The sequence below is a fragment of the Vipera berus genome (genome assembly GCF_964194415.1).
Source record: "Vipera berus genome assembly, chromosome: 2".
NCBI lineage: Eukaryota > Metazoa > Chordata > Lepidosauria > Squamata > Viperidae > Vipera > Vipera berus.
Genome location: NC_138203.1, coordinates 34,872,037 through 34,896,342, shown reverse-complemented (window position 1 = coordinate 34,896,342; position 24,306 = coordinate 34,872,037). Strand labels below are relative to the sequence as shown.

General features: G+C 36.2%; 2 protein-coding genes across 2 annotated transcripts in view; both read left to right on the top strand.

Annotated features, from left to right (window-relative positions):
• The window catches only part of TNPO1 (transportin 1), a 41,071-nt gene extending 33,735 nt beyond the window's left edge, over positions 1–7,336 (top strand). Inside the window, exons 22-24 of the mRNA XM_081317120.1 lie at positions 1–7; positions 854–996; positions 2,405–7,336. The exon at positions 1–7 is cut by the window's left edge and continues 68 nt beyond it. Coding sequence (XP_081173246.1) covers positions 1–7; positions 854–961 — 115 coding nt within the window. The 3' untranslated portion in view covers positions 962–996; positions 2,405–7,336. The remainder of the gene's footprint in view (positions 8–853; positions 997–2,404) is intronic.
• A 6,683-nt stretch (positions 7,337–14,019) lies between these two features.
• The window catches only part of FCHO2 (FCH and mu domain containing endocytic adaptor 2), a 77,522-nt gene continuing 67,235 nt past the window's right edge, over positions 14,020–24,306 (top strand). The window contains exon 1 of the mRNA XM_081317841.1: positions 14,020–14,172. Coding sequence (XP_081173967.1) covers positions 14,140–14,172 — 33 coding nt within the window. The 5' untranslated portion in view covers positions 14,020–14,139. The remainder of the gene's footprint in view (positions 14,173–24,306) is intronic.

The following is a 24,306-nucleotide window of genomic DNA, read 5'->3' as shown; positions in this document are numbered from 1 at the left end:
CTGTAAGGTAATTTTTTTAAAAAGGAATATATTATTTTTTAAAAAAAAATGTGAGGTAACGGTGTTTTATATGGTTCCAAGCCACTGTATTTTGATGCAAATACCGTATGTTATTTGTGGATCTGTAATTTGAGAAGATTCCATTTTTCCTCCTTCTGTTGCTAAAAGTTCCTCAGTTAGCTAGCTTTTCTCCTTGCACCACTAGGCAGGACCGAAGAATGTCTACAAAGAATGTTTCCTTTGTAGCTTTAGGTGGCAACAAACAGCATTTCCCACTAGATCCTTGGTGCTACCTTTTTTAGAGCTTTTGGAGAAATTTTACTGTTTACTTTTTGTCTCCATTCCTTTTCAATTTTTTTGCTACAATTTGTCTTTTCCTTTCCTTTCTTCTTTCTAAGGGACTGTCATGGCTTATGATGGCCCAGAAAGTCTGTCACATTCTCTGGACACGTTAGAATGGTTAAATAAAATATTTCATTATTACTCATCTTCCATGTTGGAGAGATTGTATAGGTATACAAAAGGTATTCATCTAAGTTCAGAGGAAAATCACCTTTAGAATTCATCATTTCAAGACACTGTGGTTTTATTCTATTTCTAAGGGCAACATTTGAAAACCAGCTTTTTCATTTGTTATATTAAAGCAGAATGGCTGTGTTTGCATATGCATGGATAACTGAGAGCAGCTTCCAAACAGCTATAGCAATCTGCAAAAATTACTGGATGTTTTAAAATGTATCTGTTGTCATGCATTCCAAAACATATCTTCTAAAGGATTTACAAGCCCCTAATATTTGGGCATTTATTTTGCAAATGTCTCTTTGAAAAAAGTTAAATTTCAGTTAAATTTCAGATCCTTCATGGATTTAAAAATCAAGTGGGAGATGAAAATTGGAGGCGTTTCTCAGACCAGTTTCCTGTTCCTCTAAAAGAGCGCCTTGCAGCTTACTATGGAGTTTAACCTCATGTATTCAAGCTGCAGTACCATAATTAGAGGTAAATTATTTATCTTTGAACTATTTATGAGCTGCCTGTAGGTCTTTTCCAATACATGAATTGTTCTGTTGTCTTTTTATTGGGCACACTATATATTTAACTACAGATAGTCTTCAACTTAAGACTGTTTAATGATGGTTTGAAATAGTGATGGCCTCAAAAAGAGTATTTTACGGTTTGTAAAGCACTTCTAACTCACAAAACATTGCGAACACACACATGCCTCTGTGGTCATGTGATTGTGATCAGTTGCCAAGCGGCCTGAAAACGGGATCACCATTTGCAATCTTCACTATCAGCCTCGATAAAAGAAAAACAAGTGGGGGAGCTGGCAGGAAATGTTGCAAGCTGCTGCTACCTGCCAAGAGGACTCCTACCCATATCTGGATGCTGACTGAAAGAGTTCCCTGTTCAAATCCAAGCAGGCACAGAATTGAAATCCTTTGGCACACAGTTCTTTCAGCCAACCCTAAGGGGTGAGAGGAAGTTGTAATACAAGTAAGATTTTCAGCCTCTGAGTATAGATGCATGCAGTAAAGAAAGGAGTGCAGGATGCTTCAGGACACCCAAGCACATAATTGTCTCTCAAAGCAAATATTACTTGGATTTTCATCTCCTGAGCAGAGGGGCAACGCAGTAAGGTACAAAGTGCAAGGTGTCTCCAAGGTGGGGTGGGGGCCCTGGAGGCCTAGGGCAGACCATGCATAAGTATATCTGCTCAGAGGCTGAATATTTGCTTGGATTTTGGCAGAGAAGATTTTGAGTTCCTGAGCAGAAAGATGTTCATGCAGCCTGCGCTAGGCCTCCAGGGGCATCCCACAGTCCTTACCCATCTGCTTAACCACCACAAAATCGTAACAGGGTAACAGTTGTTGAATGAAACAGTCATGTGATGTCTTACTGACTGCTTCACTCAGTGACCAAGATTTCAATCATCAGCAAATTTTTGTAATCTCATTTTTTTTAAAAAAAACATGCATAATTAAAACTGTCTTTGTGTGTACTTTATTAGTTCTGTAGAACTGACTTTAGGAGGTAAAAGAGTGATACCTGAATTGTAATTTCTGCACATTACATAAGCTTTTAATAAACATTAGCAGAGACAACGGGCCTACCTACACAATGTTGTACCTAAATATTAGTAATTTGTATGATTTAATTGAGCTTATTATTTCAGGTATAAATGGAACTAGAAACATGAGGTCTGTTGATGAAAAATTAATACAAAAAATGTTCAAGAAATAGCAGTTAACTTCACTCTAAAAATACTACAGTGGTGCTCTGTTATGCTGCATACTACAGAGCAACACTAATTTGTATTTCCTATCTATGTTAAGAAGCGTGTATTAATCATAAAATTATTAAACAATTTGCTTTCTGAATAAAAACTTGTATTTGTTTCTTTCAGGTCCTTCAGTCTGGAAGACTGGGAGGAAGCCTCTGCACCCAGGGAAAAATGTTACCCTTTACTGGGGGGAAGGGTAAACCAGTAGGGAATACAGTACAATCCCAAGCCTACTGGGAGGGGCGGGAGGGAGGTGTTGCCGTCACTGTATTAAGCCGATGTTGGCAAATGTTTTAACATCTGGAGCTTTTGTGGGTGGAAATCTGTCTCCTGTTACAATTCTGCACTGGATGTGAAGATGCGCAAAAAAGTTTGTTCACAACAGCACATTCTGCAATATTATGGGGAATTGTACCAAAATGAAATTATAAAATAGATCCATAGGGGATATGTAAAGAGAAAATACATTGTGTTCATGCGATAAAGGAAACAGAAGAATGGCAATTACAGACAGTTAAAGGGATAACAAGGGGTTTCTGTATTGTTTCATCTTGATGGGATTCCTAAGTATTGCATGTTGATGAAGAACTAAACAAATGAAGTTAGTACAGTTAAGGTGAAGCTTGCTACCTATATTAGGAGTAAGCACTTGCAGTATACAAATTTAAATAACCCCATAATGAAGTAATAAAGGCTAAAGCAAACAAATGAAGCAACCTGCAAGATGCCAAATGAGTCGCTCCTTTTTATTTTTAGTGGGGGGGGGGAAACGGGCATTTCAGAGAAAAGATTAATCTTTAATTTTCCATTTAAAGGGTAGTAGATATGATTTGATGGTTGTGCTTCATTAGATTTAATTTCTAGAGTAAGGCATAATTATTAATGTGCAGTTTAGGGTTCGGGCATGCATTTTGGGTCATAGTGATCAAGCATATTTTTAGTGGGAAAGTAGCATGCTTGCATCAAGGAGTGAGAGTGGTAAATATTACTTACCTTGCGCCAGTTTTGTGTTGCAGTTTACCAATTCGTGCAGTATAACCCTGCATTTAAAATTCCTTTAAAATTCTGTGGATTTTATTTTTATTAAGATATAAGTATAAAATACTGTAGTGACAATTAGGCCTCAAAATAATTTTTAGGATCTCTTAGGAATATGATTGATATTGTAATGTGTAACCTGCACAATGTGGAAAGCAGATATAGCTGTGCGAAGTATTGCCTCTGTGCTGTCAGTGTGATGTGCTTTCTGCATGGTTATACTATTAGTGATTTTTATCAAATCTTCTAAAATGAGTTATAAGGTAAGACCTGTTAAAGGTTACATAAATGTTAGTTGATGCCTAAAAACAATTGTAGAAAATTGATGACATGATTGCTACATTTCAGTGTTTATTCACACCCAACATATTTTATTGTTCTCTCCTCCATAAAGCATGATCTTAAGAGATACATAAGTTAGTATATGTAAAGCAGGGTGTCTACACAGTGTCAGCGCATGTTGGGGGCCCATTGTGTCTTAGGGAGACCACAAAAGGGTGCAGGTAAAAAGCTACAGAGTGAATGTTCGTTTGGATCCTTTTCATTTCATTTGTTTAGCTTTTCTGCTTCCCTTTTCTATTTGCTTGTATTTCTGTGAATAAATCCTTGTTAAGTTTACCTTTTACTTTTCTTTCCATGTGTATTTTCTTATGTACTGTGAATGTGAAAATCTAACTGGTACACTTGATTTTGTGTTACTATAAAAGTGAAAGTGTGATTAATTTAGACTGCATAAAGAGTATCCCATGATGATAAAGGAAAAATGGAAAGACAATAACTCTGCTGGTCAGAGATAAAGCCACACTTTTCCATTTTCCCTTAAGTGCTGCAAAATTAATAATCTGTGCAAAAAAAGAAAAGAAAAGCCATAACAACCGCCTTACATTTTAGCTTCTCATCTTTACATTGAAAAAAATACATACTGGATAACCGTTTTGTAGAGAATGACTGTATGATTTTGATTCTTTTTAAGGTCTATTGTACGATTTAGCCATTGCACTGAACACCAACCTTGTATGAGTGTGAATTTATTAAATCTTATTTCAGGCTTTTTTAATGCATGGGAGCATGCACGTCCTATACATTCCTTTTTTTCCTTTGTAAATTTCATTGGGGTCAAGTATGTTTGAAAATGATTTATTACAATATGTCCTGTATAAACGTCTATGAACAGGTTTATGCTACTATGCCATTAAAACCACTGGAATAAAATTGCATAGAGTGATCTACTTTCAACTAATTTCTTGTATTGAAAACCAGAACTTTCAGCTGACGTTTGCTGTAGCTTTTTCAATCAAGGAAGTAGATACGAATTCCAAAGAAAGTAAATCTTAACATTTATTAAGGCCAGAACTTGCCTTTTGGCAAGAGTTTACATTTCTATATGGAATTCTCAAAGACAAAACTTTATTTATTTTGGCCCTTCTGTAGTTGCTGATAACATTAAAGTTTCGTGCATAGAAGCTACTTATATAGGAGAGATAATTTTATTACATGGGTTAATATAAAGGGATATGACTTTTATTGTAATGTAACTGATTTCGCAGAAAAATAACAAAGCAATACTGTAGTTAGAATTAACAAATTAAGGCTTCATAGCAAACCATATTCATAGTAAAATTACAATATACTTGCAGAAGCTGCTTGGTATAGAATTTGAAGTAATTCTAATACAACACTAAATTGTAAATCAAATATATTGCATCATGGGATATATAAAACATCTTAATTCTTTTTGTGTATTCTTGACAGTTTTGAATGTTGATTGAATGTTATTCTGTAGAATTGTATGTTTGTCTTTGTTACATTCCAGTGTTCTCTGCCTCTTGGCATGCTATAGGCACGGCTTAACTAAATCTTCTCCTTACACAGTGAATTAAGTGCTTAGTGTGCTAAACTACAGAAATAGCCGCTGCTAAGTGATGTAGATTTTCTACTTGAATATTTTTGTTGTAGGAACCTCAGGAGGTCAGTGTTTACTGTTTTATATATGGCTTGGTTTTCGTGTTGAAGGCCCCTTTGCTTTTTGAAGGATTCTAACAATGAACAAAGCTGCTAATCAACCTAAGTTGGTAACAGAAAGTATATTTTAAAAAAAATATAAATAAAAGTATCTCCTTTGCAGTTCAACTTGGCTAACGTAGAAAAGAGTTTTTGATTGTTGAGTTTGTGACTATTAAGGGGAAAAAATCTTACCTAAGGTCTTTGTTGCATTTCTTTCAATTGAAGGGGAATGGATAACACTTTGTAAAATTTTTATCTTATTTTTTTCTAAGCTGGTATGTAGAAATCAGGTCTTTGATCTAGATTTCAGTGTTTAATGGTATTTAATTTGAAGTACTATACATTTCAGAGGGCTCATTTCCAAGTAAGTATGCTTAGGACTGTAGTCTTTGTTTATTGCCATGCTGAAGATGAAGTCATGATAACATTCATAAAATACATAGCCAATAGGTTTTTTAAAAGTAATGTTACTTTTGTAATAAACAATATTGACACTGTGATACTTTTTTCTTTAGCATTGGCATTGAAGTATTTAAGCTACATAAATACTGTAGATTTATACTATTGTAAGAGGATTTCCAAAGCTGAAATTTCTGTAATTTAGATAAGAAATATTCATACTAGTTTTATCTCAGGTAAATAATCTTGTACCCTTTTGTTTAGATAGAGGCTTATTTCATAAGAGTACCAGTTTGTTGTTCATATAGAACTGCCTAATGTCTTAAACTTTCATATCTAAATTGAGTTACTATGGGACAGCAATTGCTTATTTTATTCATATTGAATGTATTAATAAGGATGTATAACATTCTTTTTAAGAGATGAGTGCATCTGTATGAATAGTACCCAATTATCACCATAAAAAGACTTTATATTGTGCAGTGCAAAGTTATGTTTCTGATGTAAAACAAAAGAGATTATGACCTGGAATATGTTCATATCTAAGTAGCCTAGGCTTTTTTGGAATAATGAATGCCTAGAGAATAAACACAAAAATTATCCTTTTTTCTGCTGTAAACTACTACATGCCAAGCAGTAATCTCTTAAATTAACATTGCTGTTTAATATGTATGTTGTACTGTGGTAAGCATTTGGCTCTTTAGGATATTTTGATTTTGAAGTGATTAGATTAACAATTTGACATTTAAATACAGTTTAATACTGCACTAAAATTTCTGATGTTCTTAATTAAAAATGTCTGCAGTTTAAGCTATACTCTTTATACTTACTTGTCAAATCAAATCTGTTTAAGCTGTCCTGACTGAAATTTTAATAAGGGCATACAGTGTAGTTTCATCACTAAAAGACTGAGTGAAAACCTAACAGAGAAACTTTAATGGTTATATTAAAGTAATTATTCAATCTTATTTTGCTGGATAGATGCACTTTTAAACAAGACAGTTAACTACAAATTAATTATAGTATTGATGATATGGTATTTCCCCTAACTTTTCCAACCTAATAACTTGATTCTTGTGTGACAGTTCATTTTAGAATCAGTACTACTTTTGTGTGTCCATTTAAAACATTTTGGATGGCACATTTTTGTCTTCTTTCCCCTAAAGATACTACACTTTTTCTCCTAATCAACTTCGTCATAAAGTTGTTTATTTAAATTGGATTACTAACAATAGTTAAAATAATAAAGTAGCCAAATCTTTCTGCTGACAACTTAGGTTGTATGAGTTTTGCTTGGAAGCATTAAATTGGATGTGTTTTCCATATGTGTTAGAATATTCCCTTCAAACATATCCTTCAGCAACTTCTCAAACTTTATTAAGTTGATTTTTCTTGTCTGCCTCTGCCAACAAAGCTTCATTTTAAACACAATATGGTTTCAATTTTTGATAAGCTGCTGAATTCTAAAGAATTTTTGGGGCCACCAAATATTTTGGATCATGCAGAGAATATATATTGTAATGTAGTAATTTTGTATTTACATTTGTATGATGTGATAATAGATGTGAATGTTAATCACTGCTTGATTATGTTAATAAAATTTGTTTAAATAGATGCTGCACTCTGATTCTTAATGAAAAGAGAAGGAGCCATTGAAAACTGATTTGTTTTAATTGAATTATTCATTTATGTAGCTTCCAGTTTGTCTTGATATTTGGGAAGAAATTATTGGCTACAGGAAAAAACATTTAAAAGATTTAATTAACATAGAATACTATGTTTATGTATACACGTTGCTTTTTCTTTGGCTTTGTAGCAGCAAATAGGCAAAATCAACTAGGTTTTGAGATGTGCCTTTTTACACAATTTAATATGAATTGAACTTTATTTTAGGATCTGGACAAAGTTATTTTCCAACTGAATATTAAATTACTAAATTAATATATTTTATTTATATTTGCAACAGAAATGTTGCCATGGTTAATATCTGGCATCAAGACAGTGGCATTTCTTAGATAATAAGTGACTTAAATGAAGTCACTGGGTTTTTGTCATAGATGAATTTAATATGACACTTGCAAAAATAAAAGCTTTAGGATAACTCTAAGGAAGAATTGCACATTTATTGTCTTAAATAACTAACATAAACTTTAAAAAACAGTACAAGCATATAAAGAATTCTGAGCTATAAAAGAAGGTGGAGAATGTCCAAAGTCTGGCTTTCCACAGATCTTTAAAGGCATTTCAAAAATGGTTCCATTAAAAAAAAGGTTCCATTTCTGGTCTGGCTTCCCAATAAATTGCAATTTATAAAGTACTCTTCGGTTATCACAGATTGCATATCCATTTTGGCACTTCCTAAGGTAACACGATCCAAGTCTTGTTATAGATCCAAGCTAGCAACTAGGTTTGAATCTGAAAATACATTGGCAATATTGTACATAATCTGATCTTCTGATTATCAAAATATTAAGTTTTCCTAGCCACTTTCATAAATACACAAAATACACTGCAGTACTATTTAATTTTTATTTATTTCATTTGGACAGCCACTCATCTCACCTAAGTAACTGAGTGGTTCACAGCAGTTAAAAACAAGAAAAAACGAATTGTAAAACCTTCAATATTACTTTAAAACTAAAATAACTATGATCAGTGGCAAAATGTAATTCAGCACAGCCATTGCAAAAACTCCACCAGTGCTGCTGGCAAAGCCTTGTCTTCAGTAGCTTCCTAAAGTCAGAGAGGGTCAGGGCCAATCCAGAATCTGGAGGAATGATGTTACATGGGTCCTGCCAGATGATCCTTTTCAATAGACCTTTCCTGAATATTTAATCAAAACAAAAAAAAATCCAGAGTACCTTAAACAGTAATCCTTACAAGACTATAGTCTTGGTTGATGAATAAATATGTTATTTAGAAATTGGGATATAAGGCTAAATCTTTTTAATGGGCAGTGAGGAATGAAATCTGAGATAGGAATATCCAGGAATATTGTGGATAATATTGTGGATAATTAAAAAAAATAAAAAAAAATATTAAGTCTAGTTTGCAAAACCCATTTAGATGGAAATCAGTGGATATATAAAAGCACATCTTCTCTTTTGTAAGTTACAAATGAAAAAATTACCAGAGATGCACATGTTAAAATACATACAAGTGAAAATAATAAAAAACTACCTAGTATATCAGGTTTTTTGCATCTTTATATTGTTTCAAGCTACAAAAGCTAACAGTGTAAAGACATCATAGAGAAAATACATATAGCACCAGAAAAATCCTTTAAAATATTGGTGATGTAATTATACTGAACATTAAAGTTTTGTATCAGCAGACCAGTTGTTTTTATTCTATGAACTACTTGTCTACATTCTTGATTTCTGCTGGCTTTTAGATATTGTGAGATGTGGTAATTGATTTTGAAAGTGCTCTATCCCCCCCCAAAAAATCTGAGCTAGGGATGTCTATTAATCTTGTTCTTACTTTGCTTAATAACAATGCAATTCAGCAAAAGGAAATCAGAATAATTTAAACTGGAAATTGTTGTAGCAGTATATATAAAAAAGCTTATGGAAGGCTGTTAGAGTTTAATAGATTGGCAGTTGGGGCTGGCAGTGCAGAGTATTGTACAGATGGGATATGAATAGCAATGGACACAATAGCAGATGAATCTAGGGAAATACAAGCATCATGATATAAATTATAACCATGGTTTTTAGTATATTATGCTCTTACAAACGAATGTAAAATTTGAACAGAATACTGAGTATACAGTGCAAAAGGTTGTATCCACAGTGTATTGTATTCAAGTTAAAAACATCTCTCCCTTAAAAATCAACTGATGATATGTTAAAGGAATATATATTTAAAGAAAATGGGTGAATGCACTACTCTTCTGTATCAGTACACCTCTTCTGTATCTATACATAGGAAGGTAGAATTTTTATTTCTCCCACTAATCGTTAACACTTATCCTCTGTAATTTCAATCTAATGTTTTTAGCATATCAGTTTTTATATCAAATGCCACAGAAATAGTGATTTAAGAGCATTAGTACCAAAGAAATTAAATAGGGCATGAGACAATAGTTATAGTTTTCTCTAGTTCCCTGTGTATCCATAAAACAAGCTATCACACAAATGTCAGATTTAAAATAGCGACAGTTGTCTCTGAAGACTGATCTATGCAATGTACATCACTGCTGATAATTTTACTAAACAATAAGAACAAAAACCCTATGATTTACACATTGTGGGAATACATTTTAAAACAACTGCTCTAGAAATTATGGAAATCGCTGAGTATTCACTTAGTGCATCATTTTTGGACATAATTTCAAGATTTCAGATTTTCTTTATGGGTATCACACATAGGAAAAACAAGGTCCTAAGCAAGAATAATTGCAAAGGCTGTTTATTTTAAGTGCATTTAAAAGAGCACAAAGACCTATTCTAAATATGGGTATTTGGTGGGCATTTCCTTTCAGTGCTAGATCTTGCACAAACGGTCCCTAATCTCTGGCGTGTGATATTGTCCTATAAGATGATGCAAGAATGAGATATTAAAAATATTTCTTTCCAACAAAAAGAAATAATTCTAATCTCAATGTTGACTACAATTATTTTACAACCAGTGTGATCTTTCATTAATTGTAAAAATAGTTGTTTCTATGCTAAAACTCTTAGTGGTAGAGCATGTTTCTTTATGTGTAGTGTGAAGGAAATGCAGATGCACTATATCAGACATGTCAAACTCGTGATGTCACGTGACATCGTGCAATGTATCAGGACTGTTTCGCCATTGCCAGCAATGGGGTGGGCACAACTTCCATGTGATGCATCTGGCCCACAGGCAGCAGTTTGACACCCATGCGCTATATGAAAAGATTATAATTTCTTCATAATCAGGAGGTAATGGCCTCATACAGGAAAATAATGGATTAAAATGATTATCTCCTAAAGCACGGGTCGGCAACTCGCGGCTTTGGAGCCCCATGCGGCTCTTTCAGCCTTCTGCGGCTCCCAGTCCTCCGCCATTTGCAGAGAGAGAGAGACAGAAACAGAGGCAGTTGCGCTTCCCCCCCCCTCTCTCTCTCTCTGTGTGTGTGTGTGTGTGTGTGTGTAAAAAAGAGTGGCCTCACGCTGTTCTCCGAGAAGCTGACAAGCTTATTGGGCGGGGCTCCTGCCTTTGCTGCATCTCCACAGGAAGCAGCAGAAAGCAGGGCAGGAGAGCCAGCCCAATAAGAATGTGTGCCAGCTTGCCAGGTGAACAGAAGAGGGGAGAGAGAGAGAGAACTCATGCACAGTTCTTTAATTCTTTTTAATTAAAGTCTTCAATTAAGCTTTTTCCCTCGCGTGTGTGAAGGTTTTGCAGCTCCCAGTGTGTGTTTTTCTCTAGGAAATGGGTCCAAGTGGCTCTTTGAGTGTTTAAGGTTGCCGACCCCTGTCCTAAAGTATATTGAAATATAAAAGAGAATTGAGCTCAAAATGTCAAAATAGAATAATAATGTGGGGTGGAAAGAACAAAAACTTCACCCACCTAGCATGATTTGATGAAAATCTCTAGAATGTTACGAATTGGCCTCAGATTTGTGGAAAACAAAGACCTATGAAACCAGCAGTCACGTTAGAGGCAAAATTTAATTTCCAAATGGTGGAACTAGATTTAGAGCAAAGAATGAAATAAAAATCAGGTAGATAATATTTTCTTAATAGGCAATAAAGAAGTGCATCTGACAAAAAAATAAGAGAGCGAATGAGAACTACAGGAAACAGTTACAGCATTCTACATTTGAGTGACAGCTCATTGGCAAGTGCAATGGTAAGTCTGTAGGAGACTGAAGAGATCTTCATTTTATGAAATAACAAAATGTGGGGAACTAGAGACATAAAAGGAATATGGCCCAATGTGTTTTGTGTTAATGTGATATGAAAAGATTGCAATTTAGTAAACAGACTCTTTATTAAGAAAAATATATTCTAGAATAAACCACTCATACTCTTGAAAAGCATGTACTATTTTTGATTTTGCATAAAACAAAAAGGACACCATAATAAAGAACATCTCTTCCACCTTCAATCAACTAACCCTCCCAGGCTTTTCCAAAAAGTTTGTTTCATTATTTTATAAGTCAAGAACTACCTGTATTTCCTTTTATCTTAGACCTTTGTCTATTTCTTTCTCCCTTTTTGTTCTTTGTCTAATATTGCTTACCCAAAGACAGTGATGCATACATCTTTTAAAATTATAAACTGACCAAGGAAACCTCATGTTTCTAGAACCAGCACTATATAAAACTCCCTATAAAGCATGTATTTTTCAGGGCTTCCAATTTAGGATATAAAGCATTCCTCCTAACCAAATAACAAAATCCTTGTTCAACGTAGGCACACCTCTGCCCTAAAAATAACTGAAGGCTTCTCCATCTCTGCCCTCCCTCATGGCTTAATAGCCTGGGGCCTGTACAAAGATAACCAACAGAATAATCACTTCCTCCCTGCAAGATTGACTATCAATAAGGTGTTTGTTTAATCTCTACTTCAACCTTATACAGTATAATTGAAATGTGTTCATTTCAGCTGCCTTCTCAGTAAACGGTAAGTGTGCAATTTAACTTTTTACCTTGGTTTAACCAACCCTGGTCTGCTTTTGCGGAAGAAATAACGTATAATAATTGTTCTCCTCTCCTATTGAGTTTGGTAAAAGGGTACTCCCCTAAAGTACTGTCCCAGGAAATGCTGGAAAACAGGAACAGAAACTTCCCAATTACAGAGAAAATTGTTTTAGTGGATACTGTTGTCATAGTGCTTGGAAATCAACTGAAATCTTCACTGCCCCAGAGAGCTTAGTAGTATGGAATTGTTAACTACTGCCCTAAATACTGTAGTTAGTCCTCATTTAATGTGTCCCTCATTTAGCAACCAGTTACCATATTGATGAGAAAATAACTCAATCCTTAACTTTTACAACTTTCACAATTCTGTAAAGCAAAGGGAAGATGAAGTAAAATTGTATGTATAGTTGCAATTTCTTTTAGTGACTGGTTTCCGTCGCTCCTCTCTTGAACTTTTGGGGAGAGTTTTTTTCCCCGCCTGGAAGCCGTACGAAAACCAGATGTGTTCCAGATTTATCATAACCGGTTTGCAGAACTCAACAAAAAGTTAGGTACCTGTTCTACCCAATCAGTGCAAACTGGCTAAATCCCACCACTGCCTATGACCATTTTTCACCCTTACCACCATTGCAGCATCCCCATGATCACGAGATCAAAATTTAGATTCTTGGCAACTGACTCACATTTATAACAACTGTAGTGTTGCATAGTTATCTCATACCCTTTTGCTACCTTCTGACAAGCAAAGTCAGTGGGGAAGCCAGATTCACTTAATAACCATGTTACTAATTTAACAGCAGCAGTTATTTGCATTAACTGGGAAGAAAGATCATAAAATGGGGCAAAACTCACTTAAACGTCTCACTTAGCAACAGAAATGTCGGGCTCAATTGTGGCTGTAAGTCAAGGACTATCTAAATTACAAAGGAAAAGAAACTGTCAGGACTCCAGTCAAATTTTGTTAAATACAGTAAGATGAATATGATGTTTCTATTCACATAATCCTGTGAGCTGTGTTCATCCTCTGCAACATCACAACCTAGTAAATTATGACCTGTGCTAAATTCACTTGCACAACTATTATCTTTAGCTCTTCGGACAAAATCATACACTATAGCAGGGGTCTTCAAACTTGGCCCTTTTATGACTTGTGGACTTCAACTCCCAGAATTCCTGAGCCAGCATAGCTGGCTGAGGAATTCTGGGAGTTGAAGTCCACAAGTCATAAAAGGGAGAAGTTTGAAGACCCTTGCACTATAGTGTATCTTACTAGCAGGCAATGGTTGAAAAGGCCATAGCCAGGTTTATGCCTGTAACCCACTAAGAAGGAATCAGCTTGACTGGGGGGGCGGGAGAGGGGGGCTTTGAATGTTTGGGTTCTATCTCGTCTTCTCCATCTATCCTAGAAGGATACTGGGGCCTGCGTCCCCTTTCCACAAGACTTGCAATCCCCCAAATCCTGATACCGTAAACACCCCGCGGCTCTCGGCTTTACCCTTCCACAACCCCGCCCTCCTTAGCGCGCCTGCTCAATCCCTTCCCGGGGTGTGTGTGTGTGCGTGTGGGAGGGGGAGGCGGGCAGGCGCGTTCCAGCGTCTATGTTGTTTCGAACTTTGGTGCCTGCGCCTTGACCGGCCATCTGGCGTCCGCGCATGCGTCTGCCTGCCTGGATTCAGGAGAGGGAGCGAGCCAGGCGGAGGGAGCCGCGCTTGTTGCTGTGAGGGAAAGGGCGGCGTTCGGAGACTTGTTTCCTCTTTCCGAAAGAGGCCCCCGGTGACGGAAGGAGCCGGGCCGAGGCGGCGAGATGGTCATGGAGTACTTCGTGGAAAGTTTTTGGGTAGGGGCCGCTTTGCTCGGGAGGGGGACAGGCAGTCTTTTGTCGGAGCGCCCGGAGGGTCGGGTCTCTGTCACTACGATAGCCGGGGAAAAGCGGCGAGATTCGGGGCAGGCAGTTGGGGTGAGCCGGAGCCGGCGGTGCCCCTTTCGCGGCCCCTGGCGCCACTTGGGAGCAGGGTTGGGGCCTGCCGTTGGGTCGGTTGCTGCGGCAGCGAAGGCGCCGGGTTGGGACGGAGGCTTTTCGCTTGCCCGGGAACTTCGCCGAAGCGTCCCGGGGAAAGTCGGGGGAGCGGCTCAGGGCAGCTCCGGGGGACGCCTTCCTTCCCAAGCCTCTTTCCTTGCAGGGCTCGCGTCCCCAAGGGTCGCGGTTTGGGGGAAGGAGAGCCACCTGCTTGGCCGCCCTCTCACGCGCCGTTTTGGTTAGCTGGAGGTTTGGGGACCGCGGTCAGCGAGGCAGGTTTTAAGAGTGCAGGGGTCGGCAACCTCGGCTCTTTTATGACTCGTGGACTTCAACTCCCAGAATTCCTGAGCCAGCTACGCTGGCTCAGGAATTCTGGGAGTTGAAGTCCACGAGTCATAAAAGAGCCGAGGTTGCCGACCCCTGGCCTGGTGGGATGGGATTGTTTACTTTTCCTTCCTGCGCTCCTGGGAACGAAACGCGAGAGCTTCGTTCCCTGGAAGTGGATTCAGGAATCTCTCCTCCTCCTCCTCCCAGGATTTCTAAATGCCACTGATATTTCGTTAAGGCTTTGGGGAATTACAACCGCTCCGTAGCGTACGCTTAGTTCGTTGCCCTTCTCGGTTCTTTTCCTTAAATTTGTCATGGGGTAAGTGTTTTTTTGAAAGAAATGTCTTTAATCAAAGCAAGAAGAGGAAATGAATGGCAAGCTGAAGTTTTCTCAGTTGAGAATTTATCGTTATGTACATTGAGTACTCGAATTACGTAGGAGGATTAGTGGCATTTCAAAAATAAAGGCAAGTTGATCCTTACGTTGATCCTGCAACTTAAGGAAATTGTACACTTACCAGATTCCACGCTTATTTGTGCGTACTGGTCAGGAGGGAAACTATTAAAGGTATGCTTTTTCCTTCTTTCTCTCTCCCTGACTTTAAAATTTAGGAGGAAACTCTACAAGTAGTTATTAGTTGGGCAAGCCATAATCTTAAAACTATGAACAGGCTGTTAACATAGACATTTAACACTAGTTTAGTGTTAATTACTATCTTAAAAATTATAATGAAATGTGTCTGCAGAATTTCAAAAGGACTGTAAGTTTAGTTGCGAATTGGATTTGCTTTTCTTGAAAACAATTGTTTAAAACTTGTGGGCTAATGCTGGTTAAGTTTGCAGATAAAAATGTAACCATTAAAATAAAAGGAATCTATGAAATTTATACCTAAACAGGCATGTACATAATTATATTGCAGATGATGAAAATAAACAATTTTATCGTATTTCCAATGTATGTAGTTGAGGTTTGAAGAGCCTTAAAATATCTTCTGTCATGGAAATTATTTTTTACATTCTCAAATTATGTTTACCCAGAAAGTACTCACATTGAAATCAATAAGATACACTCCCTAAGAACTGTAATTTGGCTATCTTTCTATTTTGTTAGTACTGATGCAAAAGTTAGTATTTTCCCAAAATGAGTTAGTATCCACAAAATGATTGCTGCTGCTACGAACAGTACCTAAGGTTACTTTCTTGGAGAGAAGGTAGCTTTATTCGAGGTCATTACAACATTTGTGGTAATTCTGCAATTGCTTATATAGTGGCTTCCTTTTTCTAGAATCCAGAATCTGTGAAAATTGGGATGCAAATACTCCACCTATTTACCATCATTTATTATTTTTGCTTGATGAATATGAACACCCCCCATTTTTGTAACTATTTTTGATTTGGCAAGAACAACTGTTCCTGTAGAGAAATATTTGAAACATTGTCAATGATATGTAAAACATATTTTTCCTGCTTGTTTTCAGTAAACAATACTGGTATTTCTCAGGGATGCTCTTAATTCAAGTTTTACCTCAAGGCCATTACTGATCTTACCGTAGCTTATATTGGATGGGTAGTTGGCTAGGAACTTCCAGTATTATTTGCGCCTGGAAATTTAAACATCATCAAAACCCCTTATAATTTTGGAAGAAAACAGTAGCAAATGATTTCTGTGTTACTAAAAACAACATAAGTCAATTCTAGATGCTCCCCAGAAGCCAAGTTTGACTTGAAAGAGTTTTTATTATTAAGCTTATAATCCTAATATTCACATTTTCAGTTCATAGCAGAGACATATTTAAAGTGTTCATTGATGCTTGTGTTATTTTGGAGGCAGAACTTGATAGTGAAAGTATCTTCTTAATCCTTATGGCAGTCATCATTTTTGTGAATTATTTGGATGAGAGTGAATGAAGTACTTATTAAGCCTGCCTAAAATCTAAAACACAAAGCAAAAATAAAACCGAATAACTAGCAACAAGGAAGAATACTTGATGTAATTCAATGTAAAGTCCAGTATTGAGGTACCAAGTAAATAAAATCAAAGAAACACAAGATGAAGGAGATTGACTTGACAATTGGAAATATGGAATAATCTAGATCTACTGGGCTATAAATTGAGTTGCTTAAAACATTCTTGGACTACATTAAAAAGTTAGCATAATGAAATATAATTGTTCAACTATTTTTTAACTAAGTTGCATATGCGGTGTTGTGTTATGTTCTTGGCTTCAGATTTTAGGAAGGATATTGACAACACACCACATTTCTCCAGTAGTGGTGCACAGAAATTATAAGAGGTTTATTTTCTGTTGTCTAGAGGAAAGGATTGGAGCAACCCAATAGAAGTATGTAAGACATTTACAGCAAAATAGTAAAAGTCTGAACAATTCTACTTGCGGTATTTGAATTTTTCTTCTTATTATTAGCTGAAATCTTATGTTTAGACATTTCTGCCCATTAATTCTAGTTTAGCCCAATGGATCAAAAGAAAATCGGCCTTTTTTATTCTCTCTGAAGTTTGTGCTGTATAGATATTATTAATATCTTACAACTTGCATTTATGTTTAACACATTTTGTTTCCTTTCTTGCTCATGAATAAATAGGATATGAGGCAGTAAGTTTAAATAGGTTGTCATTATTGTAGAATAAGGTATGTTGACATATATTATACTTTAAAATGATATAGGCAGGCAAAGGTAACTCAGGACTCAGCTCAATAGCATTAATATTATAGTGTAAGGATTCTGTCAAGTTAACATGTAGTTTTGTGAAAAAGAATTTTCCTCCATTTAGATTTTCTGAATTTTTAAATGTTATGGGATTTTTTCATTGTTAACATTCTGTAAGGCAAGAAACAAACAATTTTCATACATTGCTATATTTATTAAAAGAAGAGCTATTATTAGGATAGTTTATATAATCTATCCACATCTGATAAAAATGTGGTCCATTTCTCTGTGAAGTTAATAATAAAATTTTATCAGTAACTTTTTCAAGAATGGTAGTTGACTTTGTCATGAGTAATTATGAGATATTTGTACTCTATTTATTGGACTTAAATACTAATGATTATCTTCTACCACTTCCCTTGTAAGGAAGCTGATAAAAAGCCATCTTATTTCCAAAGTGTTTGCCATTTCATCTCTTTGTTTTCCTAAATCTGTATCCATTCTTCTTTTAAACCTACAGACAGGCATCATCCTGTTACAATTCCAGTAATTTTCCTTTGGGTTGTGAATGATCATTCATTTTTCAAAAAATAGTTAAATAATAAGATGTTGACCACTTTATATTTTTATTAAAAAAAGATTTAAGTTAGAATCATGTTAGCCAAGTCATAAGGGAATTTCTTTGGTATCTACTTAGAGAGGTTCTTACTCTGTTGCAACTGAAATTCCCTGGGGATTCAGTTTTACTGACCTGTCTTGATTATAGAATCCTGAATAACCATCAAAAGAAGAGATACCCTATATTAATGCTGCATATCATTTTTCCCTTATCTGAAACATAGTTTTTATGGACATATTATTTATATTACTATTTTTATAAAATCCTTAGGCAGAAAAAACATTTGACACATGGACTGTTTCCCTGCTATATAGGATTTTCTGAAATTTGAACAAGCAACTTTTTTCTGCTATATGAATGAAATAAGGGAAAATCAATTGTATTGTTTCCTTTGGAAGAAGCACAGTGTTCACTTAATACAGCTGTCTTTTAACTGTATACACAATGGACCAGAGTTCTAATATAGATTTGGATGATCCACTAGGGTCACTTACCAAGAAATAACAATTTAGTGACACTGTATTCATTAAAGCTTACCTATTGTCTAGGGTACTTGAAGGCTTTAAAAATAGGATTATGTTGAAGGAAAAGTCTTCATCAGGGTTCAGTCCAAGCCAGGAATAAACAACATGCTTTTGAAAGAAGGTTGCAGTTTATTGAGAGGAGAGTCAGACAGAAAGATGGCTCAGGAAGAAAAGAGAGAGAGAGCACATGTAGGGAGTGGGTTTTTATATCCTCTGGGGCTCTTGAGGTTGTTTCCTGTTCCTGTTTGAGGCTTTGTATTTCCTGGGTCATGTACTTTGACCTGAGTCTGAGTGCCCCTTTGGCATCTGTGGGTTAATCCTATTATGTCCTGTCTTAGAGTTTGGGTGGGGTATGTAGATTTTAGGTGTCTTCATCTTCCTAAGCTTAGCTGGAGGGCTCCAACCTTCCTGAATGGATTATTACATCTGCATTTCTACAGAGCTGGTTTCTGCTTGTGGGAGGGAGAGTTGGGGCTATTAAGAAAAACTGGGCATGCTTTTCTGCCTCTTTAAGATCCTTTGAGGAAATATAATATTCTGCCCTTTTAATATTTCCTTCTCTGGGGGTGGGGCTGACTTCCCACAATTAGCTGTAATGAGGATTTCTTTCAGGTTTGCAGAAATCTAAGACAGTTTGGCTATGCTTGAATGAGATGCATAGCTTTATACAGAAAGCATTATATGGTTAAATTGTATTTAAGCTCAGTTCTTTGCACTTTTACTGTAGTCTAAATTTGTTCTATCTCATTGCATATCAATAATGTTCAGTTAAGTATATGTTGGCAGTGATATGCATGGAAAATGATCCATAATGGATACAAATGCTTTTAAAATGTTACATTTCTGTTTCTAGGACAAATCTTTTTGTTATAGTTTATATTAGATATATGAACATAAAATATTATTTGTAATTTTACTGTTTTCTAACTTGTTTCCCAAGACAACATAGCAAATTATTAATGGTAATATGTTTGCAAAGGGCCATGTTTTTATTTTGTTAGTACAAGAACTGAATTGTTTCATTTGTCTGTATAAAAATACTGCTGTCAGGTTGCTGTCCTGTTAAACAATATAAATTGAGAGACTTTGGGAATATAAGGTAATATGTTCTACCTATTCTGCAGAACTTTGGATATATTTAGTATATGAACAAAACAAGGAGTTCCTGTAATATGTTTCCTGTTTTGTACTGAGAATTTCAGCATGGAAATGCTCTTGTCACTTGATAATGCTGTTTTCTTGTTAGTGATTACACAGCTACTTTCATTTCTATGCTAGGATCAGATTTAACTAAACTGTTGAAGCAAATAACTGGGTGATAAAGATTAATTAAGTTTGAATTTGTACGTACTATTCCTAATATAATTGCCACAAAGGATTGGAAATAGATCTTTGTATTTTAGTTTGTGTTATATATATGATTCGCAAAGACTACTTAGAGTTTAGTTTCAAAGTGTTTCAGTTCAAATATGTTGCTGATGAGTCTAACAGAAGACTTTATCATCTAGGAGGTCAGACTGAAGTTATGGGAACTTGGGGAGAGAGTGATTGATATGTATCGTACTGGAATTATACATAATGTAAGCACAAGTAAGCAAACAAAGTCAAACTAGTCTTAGTCTTTAAAGAATTGACTTCAACAAATTGAGAGTTTAAGAAAGATTCCATGGAAATTCTAAAGTGTAAACTACTCAGAATTTTAAAGAAATTCTGAAAATGAGATTATATGTTGCCCAATCTAACACACTACCACAGAGAAAGAAAAACGAGATGAAACCAGCGAGGTTGCATAAAGAACTCAAACTGAGAGGTAAAAAGGACAAGTATGACAATGAAAAGAGGGTCACATAACCAAAACAAAATACCAGGAAATAACCCAAATCTGGAAGGACAGAGTTAGGAAAGCTAAGGCTCAGAATTAACTAAAACTTAAAACAAATGCCAAAACTAATTTTAAAAAGTTTCTATAAGTAAGAAACAGAAAGAAAGGCAAGGAAACGATCAGTCCACTAATGGGAAAAAGATAGCAAGAAGGTGATGGGTAGCAGAGAGAAAGTGGAACTGCTTAATTCATTCTCACGCAAAAGGAAAAAGTAGTCCAACCTATCAAAAATAGCACTTTAGGAGACAGAACAAGAGTACAAGTGAAAATAGGCAAAAAAAAAATGGTAACAGAACACCTAGCCACTCTAGACAAGTTCAAATCACCAAGACCAGATGGATTACATCCCAGGATTCTGAAGGGGATGGCAGATATGATTTTGTAACCACTGATCCAAATCCTTCTGAGCTCCTGGAGCTTAGGTAACTACTAGAAGACTGGAAGGGACACGGTGGCTCAGTGGGTTAGGACGCTGAGCTTGTCGATCAGAAGGTCGGCAGTTTGGCGGGTCGAATCCCGAGTGCCGCGTAACAGAGTGAGCGCCTGTTACTCGTCCCAGCTTCTGCCAACCTAGCAGTTTGAAAGCACGTAACAATGCAAGTAGAAAAATAGGGACCACTACGGTGGGAAGGTAACAGCGTTCCGTGCGCCTTTGGCGTCTAGTCATGCCGGCCACATGACCACGGAGTCATCCTCGGACAAGCGCTGGCTCTTCGGCTTTGAAACGGAGATGAGCACCGGCCCCTAGAGTCGGAAACGACTAGCATGCATGTGCGGGGGAACCTTTACCTTTTAGAAGACTGGAAAAGAACATGTGGTTCCAATTTTCAAAAAAGGGGGAATGTGGATCCAGAAAACTACAGACTAATCAGCCTAACATCAATACCTGGAAAAATCCAGGGAAAAATCAGGCAGTGGATTTGTGAGCACCTAGAAACGAGTAAGGCAATAAGGAAGCTAACATAGGTTTGTTAAAAACACATAATGTCAGACAAATCTTATTGCCTTCTTTAACAAGGTGACTAAATTAGTGGTTCAGAGAAATATTGCAATCATAGTTTACTTAGACTTTAGTAAGGCATTTGATGAAGTAGATCTCACCTTACTTCTTGATAAGATACTACAATATGGGATAGATAGTATCACCACCAGATGGATCACAATTGGCTGACCAACTTAGTGTGTAGCCCTTAGTGAAATATGGAGGGAATATATTGATATGGAGGGAAACATGCACTGGTACCTTAAGATTCCATCTTAGTATTTGTCAACATTTTCATAAATGATCTAGATGACAGAATAGAAGGGAAACTCATCATATTTGCAGAAATCACCAAGCTAGGGGGAGGAGCTAATACTTTCAGATCCAGATTGAGAAGGATCTGAACAGATTTGAACACTGGACCCTATCCAACAAAATGCAATTCATTGGTGAAAAAAGTAAGGTCCTATACCTCAGGCAAGAAAAATCAAATGTGCAAGTGTAGAATAGGTGATATCTAGCTCAGCAGCAATAACTGAGAGAGATCTAGGTGTCCTAGTGGACCACCATTTAAGTATGAGCCAGCAGTGTGCTGCAGCTGCCAAAAAAGCCAATGCAGTCCCAGGCTGCCTCAACAGAGGGATAGTATTAAGATCATGTGAAGTGATAGTGCTATTCTGTATTGCACTGATAAAATCACACTTGAAATACTGCATCCCGTTCTAGTCATTATGATATTAAAAAAAGGCAATGGGACCCTAGAAAAATACAGAGATAAGCAACAAAAATAAGAGGTCTGGAGACTGGTTGAGAGAACTACTGTAGGTATGGAAGAGAAGAACGAAGGGTGACATAGTAGTCTTCCAGTACTTGAGGGGCTATCACAGAGAAGAAGGTGTTGTCCTATTTTACAAAGCATCTGAGAGTATGACAAAAATTAACAGATGGAAGATCATTAGAGAGAGATCCAACCTAGAACTTAAAGACTAATTTCCTGACAGAACAATTAATCAGTGAACAACTTGCTTCCAGAAATTATGGGTGTTCCTATCAATAAGAGATTTTCAAGAGATTGTACAACCATTTGTCTAGAATGTTATAAAGTGTCCTGCTCAAGCACAGAGTTGAACTAGAAGATCTCCAAGGTCCCTTCCAAACTTGTTTTTGTATGCCTGATGTTTGACTATATAACACACACAGGTATATTGAACTATGCATCATTCCCACAAAGTAGTCCTTCACCAAAGGCCACAAATGGGACCAACATTTTCTTTCCTAAGCAAAGCAGTTGTTAAGTGAGCTATGCGGTCATTAAGCAAATCCAGCTTCTCCTATTGACTTTGCTTGTTGGAAGCTGGCTGGGAAGATCACAGATAGTGATCACATGACCCCAGATGCTGCAGCCACTATAAATACATGTCAATTGCCAAGCACCTGATTTTTTATTACATGATAGTGGGGATGCTGTGATGGTGATGAGTGCGAGGGCTGGTTGTCATTTTTTTCAATATTGTAACTTTGGTTATTAAATAGTTGCAAGTCAAGGACTATTTGCATTATGTTTGTGTGTGAATATATTTTTTCTAAATTTTTGCTATATTACACTATTCAATCAGTACTCAAGATTTTCCATATGTAACATCTTAATGACTTTGAAAGACAAGGTAGAATATAAGAAGAGATAGAAAGAGCAAATAAAAATACCAGACTTATTTTTGCTTTTGGTTCTCCTTAGGAAGACTAGGACTATAATATTGCTTCACTAAACAGAAATATGCTTTTCTTTGTGGATCCTCCATTCCTTTTCAGATTTTTTATAGGAGACCTAACTAGATGAAATTAAAGGACCATAGTAAGAAGAATAGTTACTTATTATTCCATCTTTGAAACAAAGATGAGCATTGCCCCCTATAGTCAGCAACGACTTGCAGAGTAAAATCTGCAGGAACTCCTTACCATTTTTACTCCATCTTTATGCTGTGAGAGATACTTAATTACACCATTTCTTTTGAATTTAACAATATAGAAACAAGCTTGTGTAAGCAGAGTAAGCTGTCTTCTCCTTTTTTTCCCTACTGATCTTTGATGAGTTGTAAGCCTTGAATCAAGCACTTCCAAAGCTTTTTTCCTGATCTGGTTTTGTGTCTTTTAGTTCTGTTTTGCTAAACTGTTGTATAAACAATTTAGATAATGATAATGAATGAATGAATAATTGAACCCATCCTGGAAAAATAATTGGAGCAAGATGACATTTTATGGTGGGAGAGATTAACCTAACAATATGTCAAACTATTTTGAATCCACAATTGATGTTCATAGTACAGAAATGTTAAGGATATTTGGGATGATCCAGAAAACATTTCTTTAGACCCTCATTTTTTTCTGATCCAGCAATGATACCTGTATTGCAAATCAAAGCAAAAACTAATCCAAGTGTTCTTTCATTACTGAGAAAACTATTTTGACTCACAATATTTATTGGAAAAATGTAAGTCTCATTACAAAAGAAAGTGAATTGTAGGACTTTAAGATCTTGCATACATTATATCTGTGCGTACATGCATAAATTTAGTCTTTTATATCTACATAAACACAGAAAATAACATTGGGGGAAAATTACTTAAATACATCTTCTGACTTTCTTATTAAATCTTTAGTCACCATGGTCTAGGAACCTTGCTAACTTACTGTGTAATTTGAACGTGAAAATAACTAAAGATCTGGAGTTTTCAATACAGATACTGTGCAATGTTTCCTGCTATTTATGGTCAGCATCAGTGCCAGTTTCATTAAATGAAAAACCTGTTCCCAAATGCTTAACTGTAAATGAGGAGTGATCTATATATATTGACTGCTTCTGTTTATGTGCATATAGCAAATGAACCGAGGTGCGTCTTAAGGTAAGCATTGACAATAATAGCCTTGATTAATGCCAAGACTCTCAAGCCTGCAG